General features: G+C 42.1%; 1 protein-coding gene across 3 annotated transcripts in view; it reads right to left on the reverse strand.

Moving 5' to 3' along the window:
• colec12 (collectin sub-family member 12) overlaps positions 1 to 13,324 on the reverse strand; it is an 83,078-nt gene that overhangs the window by 3,049 nt on the left and 66,705 nt on the right. For 2 of the 3 annotated variants that reach the window (XM_007900929.2, XM_007900928.2), the window contains exons 5-8: positions 7,723 to 8,769; positions 6,062 to 6,517; positions 5,016 to 5,151; positions 3,994 to 4,053 (exon numbers count right to left, since the gene is read on the reverse strand). In XM_007900929.2, coding sequence (XP_007899120.2) covers positions 5,039 to 5,151; positions 6,062 to 6,517; positions 7,723 to 8,769 — 1,616 coding nt within the window. In that variant the 3' untranslated portion in view covers positions 3,994 to 4,053; positions 5,016 to 5,038. Of the gene's footprint in view, positions 1 to 2,469; positions 2,613 to 3,943; positions 4,054 to 5,015; positions 5,152 to 5,469; positions 5,502 to 6,061; positions 6,518 to 7,722; positions 8,770 to 13,324 lie in introns of those variants that run through there. The other variant, XM_042346857.1, reaches the window with a different exon arrangement.

Here is a 13,324-nt window from a genome sequence, read left to right on the forward strand (position 1 = left end):
GAATAAATAAATCAATATGCACAAGCCATCATCACATCTGTACAATTGGTGTTGGTATTATCAATATTTACAATATTTACAGCTATTTACGATTTACATCAATGATCTAGACGAGGACATTGAATGTAACGCATCTAAATTCGCGGATGACACTAAACTAGGTGGGAGAGTAAGCACTGAGGATCATGCAAAAAGATTGCAACGGGATATAGATAGACTAGGGGAGTGGGCGAGTAGGTGGCAGATGGAATTTAATGTGGGGAAGTGTGAAGTTATTCACCTAGGTAGAAAAAATAGAAAAACAGATTATTTTCTAGAGGGGGAGAGATTAGGTAGTGCTAGTGTTCAGAGGGATTTGGGTGTCCTTGTACACCAGTCTCAAAAAGTTAGTTTGCAGGTGCAGCAAGCAACTAAGAAGGCGAACGGCACGTTAGCGTTCATTGCAAAAGGTTTGGAGTACAAGAGTAGGGAAGTCTTGGTGCAACTGTATAGGGCCTTGGTGAGACCGCACCTTGAGTATTGTGTGCAGTTTTGGTCTCCTTATTTAAAAAAGGACATACTTGCCCTAGAGGGGGTGCAGCGTAGATTCACTCGGTTAGTTCCTGGGATGAGGGGACTGACCTATGAGGATAGGCTGAATAAACTAGGGCTGTATTCTCTAGAGTACAGAAGAATTAGGGGAGAACTTATTGAAACATATAAGATTCTTAAAGGGTTGGATAAAGTAGACACTGAGGGTCTGTTTCCACTGGTGGGAGGATCTATAACCAGGGGTCACAGTCTTAAAATTAAGGGTCAACCTTTTAGAACAGAGTTGAGGAAACATTTCTTCACTCAGAGGGTAGTGAAGTTATGGAATTCACTACCCAGAAGGCTGTAGATGCTCAGTTCTTGAACATCTTCAAGGCTGAGAGTGATAGATTCTTGAAAAAACAGAGGGATTATGGGGATATGGGGATAGGGCAGATAATTAGAGTCAGGTCAGAAGATCAGCCATGATCTTATCGAATGGCGGGGCAGGCTCGAGGGCCAAATGGCCTACTCCTGCTCCTAATTCTTATGTTCTTATGTTCTAATAGCATCCAAAGCACTTAAAAAGTACAATTGTACGTTAAACTATATTACTGTGCAGCCCACTGAATATTAACGGATCCTGAGCCTACCCTTCCTTCTTCCCTGTAGGCATTTTGACTATTTTTCATAAAAATGCAGCATCTATCACGCCGTCCAGCCTTACCTCACAAGTGTCCATTGTTCATGTCTGGCCTCTGGGCCAATGAATTGTAAAATCACTTATATTTTACTCTGATTTTAATATCATGTCCCCTATCAATTGAAAGTATGGTGACTGTTCCACAAACAGCCATTATGTGAGTGGCCATTTTGTTCAGGGGATTGTCAGCCAGGACAAACACAGGGAAAGCTTTACAACAGTTTGATCTACAAAAACAAGCTTACTAATTTGACTTTATCTGAGCTTCCCTATGGTTTAATGCAAGCTAATGCTGCATCTAGTCTCTACCAGAATCTGGAACTCTCCCCCCCAAAAGGCTGTTGATGCTGGATCCATTCAATTTTTCAAGACTGAGATGAATAGAGATTTGTTAGGTCAGGGTATCAAGGGATATGGAGCAAGGATGGAGTTGAGGTACAGATCAGACATGATCTAATAGAATGGTGGCACAGGTTTGAAGGGCTGAATGGCCTACTCCTGTTCTTATGTTCCTATTTTCCAAAATTTCTGGCAGACAAAAAAACATTAAACCCATTAAACATGTCTGCAGAGCTCCTGGTCTGTGTTAAGTTTGCTATTATTTCTCTTAGATCTGCCTGTGCCACAAAGAATGGCAGTTCTCCAGATCTATGTCAGTACTGCTCAGGAATTGGCACAAAGTATATACCAGACAGCAACCTGGGGAGATCTACCAGCCGAGTTTTGCTCCCTGTGGTAAGTTTCCACTCATTGCCTTCCTTTACAGTGGTTTACGTAACTCACATTGGCTGGGATTAGAAATTTGCCACATGGAGAACTGCATCCTAACACTCAATGGTTTCAAACAGATTTTACTGACTGCTGTCTACTGTGACAAAGGAAATGTTCCATTCAGCAACAAGTCGCACACCATTAAGGGTTTAAAAAGAATTCCTGTTGAAATTGGTATCATTACTGGTGGCTTACCACTATTCACATTGCAAGTGCCTTACAATGGAAATAGCATTTTCTGCAGAAAATTCCACATATGTCACACCAACTCACAAGAGTTCTTCTCCAGGGTGATCTCAGGTCTCAGCTGAGATGTGACATAATGCGATTTGCCGCAGAAAATGTATTTTTAAAGGTCCTTCCTTTTTCAGTGAAACCACAAAATCCAGATGGCAACTGAGCTGTGAGATCATTCATTCATGATATGTAACTTTATTCTCTAGTTGAACAATGGTTCCTCTAACATAGAAATTAAAATGATATACCTGGCTTGACATTTTTCTCACAAATCAAGTGGTTCAGATCTGTGCAGAAGAAGTCATTCCACAACGCACTGTCAGGAAAGCCTGCACAGTCCTCTGTTGGCCCATAGATACTCCAGTTATCAGGCTGCCCAGGTCTCCAGTTTCTTGGAACAAAATTTGTTTGACAAATTAGTGCACAAATTAAACAGCAAGCAAATAAATGATTTCAAATAAATTTCAACTTAAACCTCTTATTGGTAATTGTTTTGGTAAGGGCTCTGGTGTGCTACCCCGCGTGAAGGTCACTATAGAAATGAAAGTTGTTGTTTTCAGACTTTTTTTAACCAAATAGTATTATTCTGCTTGAGGCACATCAAATAATACAACTGAAGTAAAATAAATGTCTTGATGCATTGAACAAGGGAAACTGAGCAAGGTGTGAGAAGAATTTTGAGACCATTGAAGAAATATGTTCTCAGAGCTGTTTGAAAGTCAGGAGAGAGGTAGAAAAATAAAGTGATATCAGAAGAGAGCGGTGGCTGAAAGTTGAATGCATATGAAGTCAAGAAAATTACAACATGTGTCTGGCCCTGGGAATGCCTTCCGAGCCCACTTCTGCTTCTATCACAGTGGCTGTGCCACCATTGTAACAATCTAAGGAAGCAGAGGGAGGTGGAAAGGCAAAGGTCACACTCACAAGACATCGACAGACACCGAATATTCCAAGCACCAGTGATGCTTATCACATCACACTGTAATTTTCACCCCAAAGATAACAATAAATAGATAAGCTGTTGATTCTTTACCTCCCCCACAAAACACATAAATGTTTGGAGCAGTGTTCAGCGCTGATTGGCTTAACACCAGGTTGTAAATAAGACTGCTGTTCCCAGTTTCCACAGAATATTCAAGGAAACTTTAAGGCTCATGGGCACTGACTGTGACATCTAGGGCTAATAATAATAATAATGATCCTTACATTCATGTTGAAAGGTGCTTCACAAGATTTACTATAAAGTCGAGTGACTGTGTGTTTTGAGAGTGACCAGGCAGTAAGCTCATTGTATGTGGAAAATTAGTTCCCAAAGTTTCTTAAATATGGTGCGCAATGTAAAAAAAATTGCTTACAATATAGAGTAAAACATAGCTCAGTGACCTGAGACATTTCCTGTTACTTTATTTTGTTGCTCATTCACTTTTTACATAAATTTCTCTGTTGTGTCAAGATGTCCTGTACTATTCACCAACTTCACTTGAGAGCTTTACATTCAGTAGTCATAGATATTTACAGTGCTGAAGGAGGCCTTTAGCCTATCAAGTTGGCACTGGCATTCAGAGCAAACTTTCCATTCAATTCCACTTTCCTGGCCTGTCCCAACACCCCTTCATTACACTGCATTTCACTTTTTTTATGAATCAAAGCAATCAAGGTACGATAAATTAGTCCTATTTAGCCATTAGTGGTATTACATTTCATAATAGAATACACACATACGTGTACTCTGCAGTTGTTCCGTCAACCCATTTCCATTCATTTTCCTTCTCAGTATCTGTTAGACCAAGCCAATAGAAACCTGTTCTGTTAATCTGTCTTCTCAGCCATTGCTGTAAATATCAAAATACATTAACATTAGTTTAACACATCTTAAAAAAGTTATTTAACTGTTATTTTCAAGTTTGCACATTAGCATATGAATCATCATTTTTTAGGAGTCTCTCAAAAGTATTCCACTGTGTTAAACACTTCAATATATTAGATCTTTCATTCAGTCGGTCAACATTCGCTGAAACAGAGGCTTGAGTATCGAACAATGATTGGTGCAATCAAATTAAAAATTTAATATTCTCAGAACTGATTTCATTCACTGTAGGGTGTTAGCCCCAAAGCAAATTCTAAGAAGGGGATCCAGATCAATTATATAGAGTTACTATGGGTTTGATTCTGTGTGATTAAATGCATTTAGGGCCAGAAAAATGAAACCTATGTACAATGAAAGGATGGTCATTATAAAAGACATAAAAGGATTGATGTTGTCATCAGCATTTGTTAATGGTGTCCAGATATTCATCTAAAGGAACGGCGTTTGCATATAAACCAAATTATCCTAAGCATAGCCTTGAGGCTACATTATAATAATAATCCTTTTAATTGATATAGCAACTTTCATGTCGGGAGATTGTGTCAAAGTGCTTCTCAGAATTTATTGTAAAGTGTAGTGACTGTGTATTATGTATTATGCATATTTGGAATATTGGGGCCCTGTTTTGGAAACCCTACCTGCAAACGGACAATGATGCATTGGAGAGAGTTCAGAGAAGGATGAGGATGACTTGAAGATTTAGAGTTCAAAGTTATCGAGAAAAACTCATAAAACTGAATTTATGTGTGTAAGTAAGATTAATATATGCAGGGATGTATTATAATCCAATTGGCAAAGGTTAAGAGAAAATATTGTAAATCTAGTGGGTCTTAACTCAAATTCACTTTATTTGAGAACTAAATAAAAGCTTGTAGGCTTAAGTACAACAACAGAAATATTTGCAGTTCTGGTCTTTTCAATCAGTACCTGTTCTTCGCGATTCTTAACTATTAGCATGTGGGAAGACATGTTCTTGCATAAATTCCTTCCCTCTTCAAACTCATACTTATCATCTGAGAAGTAGTAACATTTGTCCTTAAAGTTCCTCCATCTAGGCGACAACCTTTAAGAAAGCAAAGGTAAGGGGATTAATAATGCCATATGAGAGTTGTACAAGAAAATGTAACAGTTTCTTCAGTTGCAGATTGCATGCACATGGCAATGAGTCAGCACCAATTATACCCTCCTGGGCGTGTGGGAAAGTGCTGACTGAGTGGTTAAGATCAGGCAGACACAGGGGATTCAGGGACATGAACCTGCAAAATGCAGTATTTTGGTAAATTCTGAAGCTATGTTTCCGCAATTGTTTTTGAATGTAAGGCATTTCTGAAATTCTGCACAATCATAAATGTTTTGGACAATAATCTTTTAAGTTTTAGACCATGAGGAATATTGGGCCTCGGGAGTGGTGATCTGGCTGATTTTCTGCCCGCACACATGGTGTTCTGAAGCCAATTATAATACTTGTGGTGCCAATTAATTTACACAGTCCAGGGATTGAATCCGAGACATTCTCAGTCCTTGGCTCTTCAATGGGCTGAATCTCTTCCTATGCTCTAATTTCTATGTTGACCAGCTATTTAAGTTCTTACTTGGAAATATCTATTTTTAAAGCCTTCATGTACAAGAGTGATCACTGAATATTGAGAGCTGTCTTAATTTAGGGAAATGGGATCTACCATGAAGCAATAAAATAGGAAACAGGCTTGATGGGCAGATTGGCCTGCTTCTATGTTACTAGATACACATGTGATGAATTAATTAACCTTAGACATAATGAATCATCACCAGTTGAATTCATACTGATTTGTAACTTGGCGTAGTAGGAGTATTTGATGTCTAAAACTAATGAAGCAAGAACAGCATTTTGCACCATAAATTCCAACAAACCTTGCTCAAATATTCTTTGTGAGTTAGGCATGAACAGAAATGACAGCAATTTGTATTCCAGGAGGTGATTGAACAATTCTTACCATGATTTGGGGAGACTTCTGTTGCATTATGGCTTATTAGTGCTACAGGACCAGGAGGACCTGGTGAACCAGGCGGCCCTTTGGGTCCAGGTGGTCCAGGTGGTCCTGTGGGTCCTACAATTCCAGGGACCCCCGGTGGACCTTGAACACCAGGTTGTCCTGAAGCACCTGCTTTGCCTGGTGCACCTTCTGGGCCTGAGACGCCTGGGTTTCCTTTAGCTCCTGGTAAACCGGGTCTTCCAGCTGAACCCTTTTGTCCCTTTGAACCAGGAGATCCTCTTGCTCCCTGACTTCCACTCTCTCCTCGAATACCTGGGAGTCCTCGAGAACCTTTTCGACCCATTAATCCAGGTAGTCCTACCTCCCCTTCGTCACCTTTTTCTCCTTTTGTTCCAGTAAGGCCGATTGACCCCTGTGGCCCTTTGTCACCTTTGGGCCCTCTTGGACCAGGAGGACCTGCAATGTCATTTACAAACATATTTTTTGCAAGTTTTAATAGGAAATAATGTAATGTCAAAATATTTTTCCTTAGCGCATACCAGTTACATCTCTTAAACAGACTTTGACTATTACTCTATGTGTATTCAAAATAAGATAACAAGTTGAACCCATTTAAGTCTATATTTTACAACTGGATCTATTTTAGGAAAATATATAGCGTAAACTACAAGAACAATCAAAGAATAACTCTAGAATATTTATTTATCCTCAAATTTCCACTATTCAAATCTGGCTTCCTCTCTCCTTCAATAAAGTACCACTCCACCCCCGCCTCACAACCAGCAATAAAAAATTATGCCCTATGCTGTATGTGTTCCTTAAACAAGATCATAAGATTGGTTTGGATGAAGCAACTCCGTTAAATAGAATAGAGAAACATTTCTGCTGGCAACAATCCATTGTTGAACCACAACAAATGTACACAGTACCCATGACATTCTTTGGTTGAACCCTTTATAGTCAGAATCAGCACATTGATACAATGCATCTTATACTGTGTATTAGTTTAACAGCAACAACGCTGGAGTTCTGTAGCTCAGTGGTTAGAGCACTCACTTTGCAAGCGAGAGAACTGAGTTCAATTCCAGGCAGGGCGAAACCTTGGGCAAGTTTCCTTACTCCACACAGAGCCTAATAATAATCCCTCCAAAAAACCAAAAACAATAATAAATTGGTCATTTTCAATCTACGACTGTTTGTGGGACATTGCTGTGCGCAATTGGCTGCCGCGTTCGCCCACAAATATACAGTCAATTCACTTTACAGTGTGTTCTGTGAAGCGCTTTGGGACGTCCTCCCGACGTGAAAAGTGCTATATCAAATGCAAGGATTATTATTATTATTATTATTATAATGCAAGCCTGTGATTTTTCAGCTCCTGTTACAGTTCACGGTAGCTCCTGACTGAATGTAGCACTTTCTCAAATCTCCCAATTATGTTGTTATTCAATACATTCAACCTTTAAACTGGGAGATTTCTGACAAACAGAGAGGATGGCAGTCTTGAATTAGCGAATCAGGTATCATCATTTAGAGAGTTACATAAAATGATAATGGCATGGAACCAGGCTATTCGCCCAACTAGTCCGTTTCACTGTCTATAATCCACACAAAGCCCCACTCTTCCTACCAGTTGTGGACTGTATGCAAAATACTCTTACCTTGAAGAATAGTGAAGTTTTGTATCAACTGAGCGTGTTTTGTGTCCACCAGTTTCATTTCTTCCATGATCATAGACAGGTTGGCCACTTCGATATCCAACCTGGCCCTCATTACGTTCTGCTGGATTTTGAGGAATGAGCTATCCACGCGGATGCTGCCCATGGTACTGCTCAGAATTGCTAGCTTGTCTGCATGTTCGTTCAATGTATTGGTGCAAGTGGTTTTAAGGGCATTCAGACTGCTGGTCAGTGATCTCAAATGCTGGACAGTCCAGCTGATGTTGCCAATGATGTTGCTGATGTCTCGCTCGTTCACATCCATCCGCCCTTCAAGTTGCTCAAAGCCAGCAGAAGTTTTGTTTTCATGAGTTTTTTGATACTGCTGTAGATCTTTGAGCCCTTGCTCATGAATGTTAGCCATGAAGCTAATATTCTCCATCTGGCTGCTGAGAGAGTTTAGCTGGCTATTCATGTCTGCCAATGTCTCATTGTTACCTGTCGCCATGATTGAGTTGTTCATGGCCTGTAACTGCAGGTATTGCACTTTCTCTTTGAGCCAGTCCGTATCCTTCCATGCTTGAAGCACATTCTGTTGGAGAGCCTGCCAATCATTTCTTGTCTTTTGCATGGCTTGACTGCTGGTGTCAACAGATTTTTGCAGTGCACTGAGTAAATCTCTTTGCTGAATTTGTGTCCGATTCAGCTGACCGAGATTCACCACTACAGTGCCTTGAGATTGAGTTTGTCTTTGCATCTCATTCTGCACCTTGCCAGTGTTTTGCTGGAGGCTGCTGATGTATCCACTGTATGTCAGCAAGGTCTGGTTTATGTCCCGGATAGACCTAGAGTTACTGTCCAACATACTTTTCAGTGAGTTGTGATTTGTTGCCATTGATTGTCCAGACTCTTGCAACTTGTCCAATGCAGCGTTGTTTTTGGAGGCCTTGCCTGCGATGTCATTGAGCTGCTTCTGAAGGACTTGGATATCCGATTTGAATTTAGAGAGCTCTGTACTGGTACTTTGGTCCTTTACACCAGAGTGATCATCTAAAGGGGTAACATGGTGTAAATGGAAAAGTAGCAAAATAATAATAATAGCATTTGATAAAGTGCATTATAACATCATCAAATTGGAGTGTCAGAATAGCATATGTGCTCCAAGTCCCGACATGGAACTTCAACCCATAACCTTCTGACTCAGCGGAGAGAATGCTGACACACAGTTAGCATCGTCATGGTTAATTACAATGATATTAAAAGTAGCTGAGGCTGTCATTAGCAACTACTGTACCTTCTCTTTCCTCAGTGTCCAGAAAGAGATTAAGCATCATTCCACTATGTAAACAGTGTGTTCCACACAATGTCACAAGACTTGTGGGCCAGTGAGAATTCAGGTGCTCGCTGGAATCCTTCGGCTCCATGTGCTGTGGAGCGGACTACATGGAGAAATTTGGAAGCTGTTTTTTTTTAAGGACTGTCAAAAACAGACTACCAAATTAAGGGTTTTCCACAAGTCTGCACAATTTTACATTTTAAGACAAAATAACCTCACAGGCTAAGATTAGATGGAATTTCAGGTCTCTGATGTTCACAAATGCTCACTCTCCAGCAGACATCAAACACATTAGATACTGATCAGGTTTTCATTCCCTTCCCCCCAGAGCTTAAGGGTTCTCTTGTCAGTTAATGGTTGGTTGGATTGACGCCATAGGGTTCTGCAACCAAATCCCACACAATCTTTACTCTACAGTCACCTCCCCTTTTTCCCTGGCTTGGCATCAAATTATGCCATTGTTCAGCGCTCTTAAGATGCTACACTTTGTGTATGAAGGTCACTCTTTAAATGTAAGTTGTTTAGTGGTTGATAAAAAGTGTACCATGTCTGAAAATATCTTCCTATCTTCCTGTGAGAAAGGGAGGGGCAACAAAGAATACAGACTCTCCCTGGAGCTGAAGTGGCTCTGAGGAGAAACTCCAGGTAGAATCATATAATCATAGAATATTGCAGCACAGAAGGAGACCATTTGGCTCATTGTGCCTGTGCTGGCTCTTTGGAAGAGCTACCCAATGAGTCCCACTCGCCCACTTTTTCCCCATATGCCTGAAAATGTTTCCTTTTCAATTAGCTATCCAAATCCCTTTTAAAAGTTGCTATTGAATCTTGTTTCCACCACCCTTTCAGGCAATGGATTCCAGACCGTAACAACTCTGTATAAAAAAAATTCTTCTCATCTCCCCTCTGGTTCTTTTACCAATTATCTTAAATCTATGTGCCCTGTTTACTGACCCACCGTTCAGTGGAAACAGTTTTTCCCTATCTACTCTATCAAAACCCCTCATAATTTTGTACACTTCTATTAAATCCCCCATTAACCCTCTCTGATCTAAGAAGAACAATCCCAGCTTCTCTAGTCTCTCCAATTAACTAAAGTCCCTCATCCCTGGTACAATTCCTGTAAATCGCATCTGCACCCTCTCTAAGGCCTTGATATTCTTGGAGGTCCACAGTAATTCAAAACAGATGTAAGAGATGTAGACATGTACTCAACCATGCAAACTAAAGCCCTATTGGTTAGGATGGTCCTAGCTGGACAAGTGGTGGGCCACCTGGTTACTACTTATTACATTCTGAGCCAAATATCTGTTTTCAGTGACTAAATGAACAGTGGCACACTTTTAATTTGAGAATAAACAGCATTTGGGGGGCTATTTATTTATAATTAAATTAGATGTTATTTGAACATCCAACTCAAACCCAACAGCTGGAATGTGTTACCAGGAAGAATGATTAAGACTGGGATACTGCACTGATTTAAGAAACAGTTTGATGCTGTAATGGAAAGAGAAGACAATAGGATTGGAATTCTGAAAAAATGAAATCAAAGGGACTGTAATTTTTTTTATCCAAACCTCTTGTGATTTTATGATCTGACCAGAAGGTGCCTTGCAATGAATGCTCTCCAGTGACACTGGAGGTTGGTTATAGAATTGCAGTACAAAGCAGCTTGTAGAAAACTGCTTTACTAGTGCAGTTCCTTGAATGACGAAGGAACATAAGAAATGTTACAAGAAAAAAGACCAAGGTCCATCTAGTTCGCCTTTCACCTTTCTGTAAGTCACATGCACATATTGCCCAAACTACCTATGTAATATATCCCATAATGTTATTTCCTAATGGAAAACTATCTAATCTGTGTTTGAAAAACGAGTGTAGCAATAGATCACTGTTAAAGAAAGCCCTCTCTCACACCAACAGCTTGTGGGTTCAAGACCTATGTTGAAACTTGGAATCACATAGTCTAAGCGGACATGACAATACAGTGCTGGGGGAGTGTTGCATTATCTGAGGTGCCGCCCTTTGGATGAGACGTTAAATCAAGGCCTCGCCTGCTTGTTCAGACGGACATTGAAGATCGCATGGCATTATTCAAAAAGAGAAGAGTTTCTCAGTATAATAAATGTTACATTTTGCATTAGAATCATAGAATTATACAGCACAGAAGGAGGCCATTCGGCCCATCGTTTCTGTACAGGCTCTTTGAAAAGAACTACCCAAATCAATCTCACTCACACGCGCTCTCCCCATAGCCATGCAAACTTGTCCTCCCCAGATAATTATCTACTTCTCTCTTAAAAGTTGTTATCAAATTGACTTCCACCACCCTTTCAGGTAATGCATTCCAGATCCGAACTACTCGCTGCGTGAAAAAATTTCTCCTCACCTCCCCTCTATGTCTTTTAACAACTATTTTAACAACAACAACAAGATTCCATTTATAGAGCGCCTTTCACGTCAGGAGGACGTCCCAAGGCGCTGTACAGTTGGGTCAGGATCCGAGCAGGGGGGAAATGGTCAGGGTGAGGGGAGAGAAGGGAGGGAGCGAGGAGGGGGTAGAGAGTCGAGAGCGGAGCTGAAGGCACGGTCAAAGAGAAAGGTCTTGAGACCGGCCTTGAAGGAGGAAAGGGAGGAGGCGGCGAAGGCACTGGGGGATAGAGTTCCAGAGCCTAGGGGCTGAGAGGCTGAAGGCCGGGCCACCGATGGTAAGGCGGGGGATGTGGAGCAGACCGGAGCCAGAGGAACGGAGGGTACGGGCAGGTAAGTAGGAGGATAGTAGGTCGGAGAGGTAGGAGGGAGCAAGGCCGTGAATGGCCTTGTAGGTGAGGATGAGCATCTTGAATTCGATCCTCTGGGGGATGGGGAGCCAGTGGAGGCGAGCGAGGGTGGGGGTGATGTGGTCGCGAAGCCTGGTGCGGGACAGTACACGAGCTGCAGAGTTCTGAATGACCTGCAGCTTGTGAAGGGAGGTGCTGGGAAGGCCGGCGAGGAGAGAGTTCCCATAGTCCAGCCTTGAGGTGATAAAAGGCGTGGACCAGAGTTTCAGCAGCGTGAGGGGTGAGGTAGTGCCGTAGTCTGGCGATATTCCGGAGGTGATGGAAGGCGGTGCCAGTTGTGGCGCAGATGTGAGGAAGAAAGGACAGCTCAGGGTCGAACAGAACACCGAGGTTCCTGACTGGCTTTGAGAGGTGGAGAGTGCAGCCTTGGATGCTGATGGTGTCAGCGCCTGAGGTGCGGAGGCGCTGACGTGAGCCAATCAGGAGGGCCTCAGTTTTACACACGTTGAGCTGAAGAAAGTTGTCTCTCGTCCAGGACTCGATGTCGGACAGGCAGGCTGTCAGGACATCAGTGGTTGTGGAGTTGAGGGTAGAGGAGGAAAGGTAGAGTTGGATGTCATCCACATCCATGTGGAAGTTAACCCCAAGTCTGCGGATGATGTCACCGAGGGGGAGCATATAGAGGGTGAAGAGGAGGGGACCGAGGACAGAGCCCTGAGGGGCACCGCACGAGACAGTGCGGGGGGTGGAGGAAAAGCCATTCGTGGAAACAAAGTGAAGACGGTGGGAGAGGTACGACCTAAACCACTCAAGGACAGGGCCTTGAAGGTTGAGGTGGGAGGACATGCGGTGGAGGAGAATAGCGTGGTCGACCGTATTGAATGCTGCCGATAGGTCGAGGAGGACGAGGAGGCAGAGGGAGCCCTGGTCACAGATGGTCAGGATGTCATTGGTGACCTTGACCAGGGCAGTTTCTGTGCTATGGGCAGCACGGAAACCCGACTGAAGGGGTTCGAATAATGAATGGGTGGAAAGGAAAGAGCGCAGCTGGGAGGCGACAACTCGTTTATTTTAAGTCAGTGTCCTCGGGTTATTGACCCACCCGCCACTGGAAATAGTTTCTCCTTCTTCACCCTTTCAAATCCCGTCATAATTTTGAAAACTTCTATTAAGTCTTCTTTAACCTTCTCTGCTCCAAGGAAAATAATCCTAGCTTCTCTTGACATTCTTCCTAAAGTATGGTGCCCAGAACTGAACACAGTACTCTAGCCAAGGCCTAACCAGTGTTTTATAAAGGTTCATCATAACTTCCTGACTTTTGTATTCTATGGCCCTATTTATAAAGCCTGGTATCCGGAATGCTTTTTTTTGACAGCTTTATCTACACTGCCCTGTCACCTTCAAAGATTTACTTATATGAATCCCCAGATCTCTCTGTTCCTACACCCCCTTTAAGATTCTACCATCAGCTTATATTGCCTCTCCTCAT

This window comes from Callorhinchus milii, unplaced genomic scaffold (genome assembly GCF_018977255.1).
Source record: "Callorhinchus milii isolate IMCB2004 unplaced genomic scaffold, IMCB_Cmil_1.0 Scaffold2, whole genome shotgun sequence".
Classification (NCBI taxonomy): Eukaryota; Metazoa; Chordata; class Chondrichthyes; order Chimaeriformes; family Callorhinchidae; genus Callorhinchus; species Callorhinchus milii.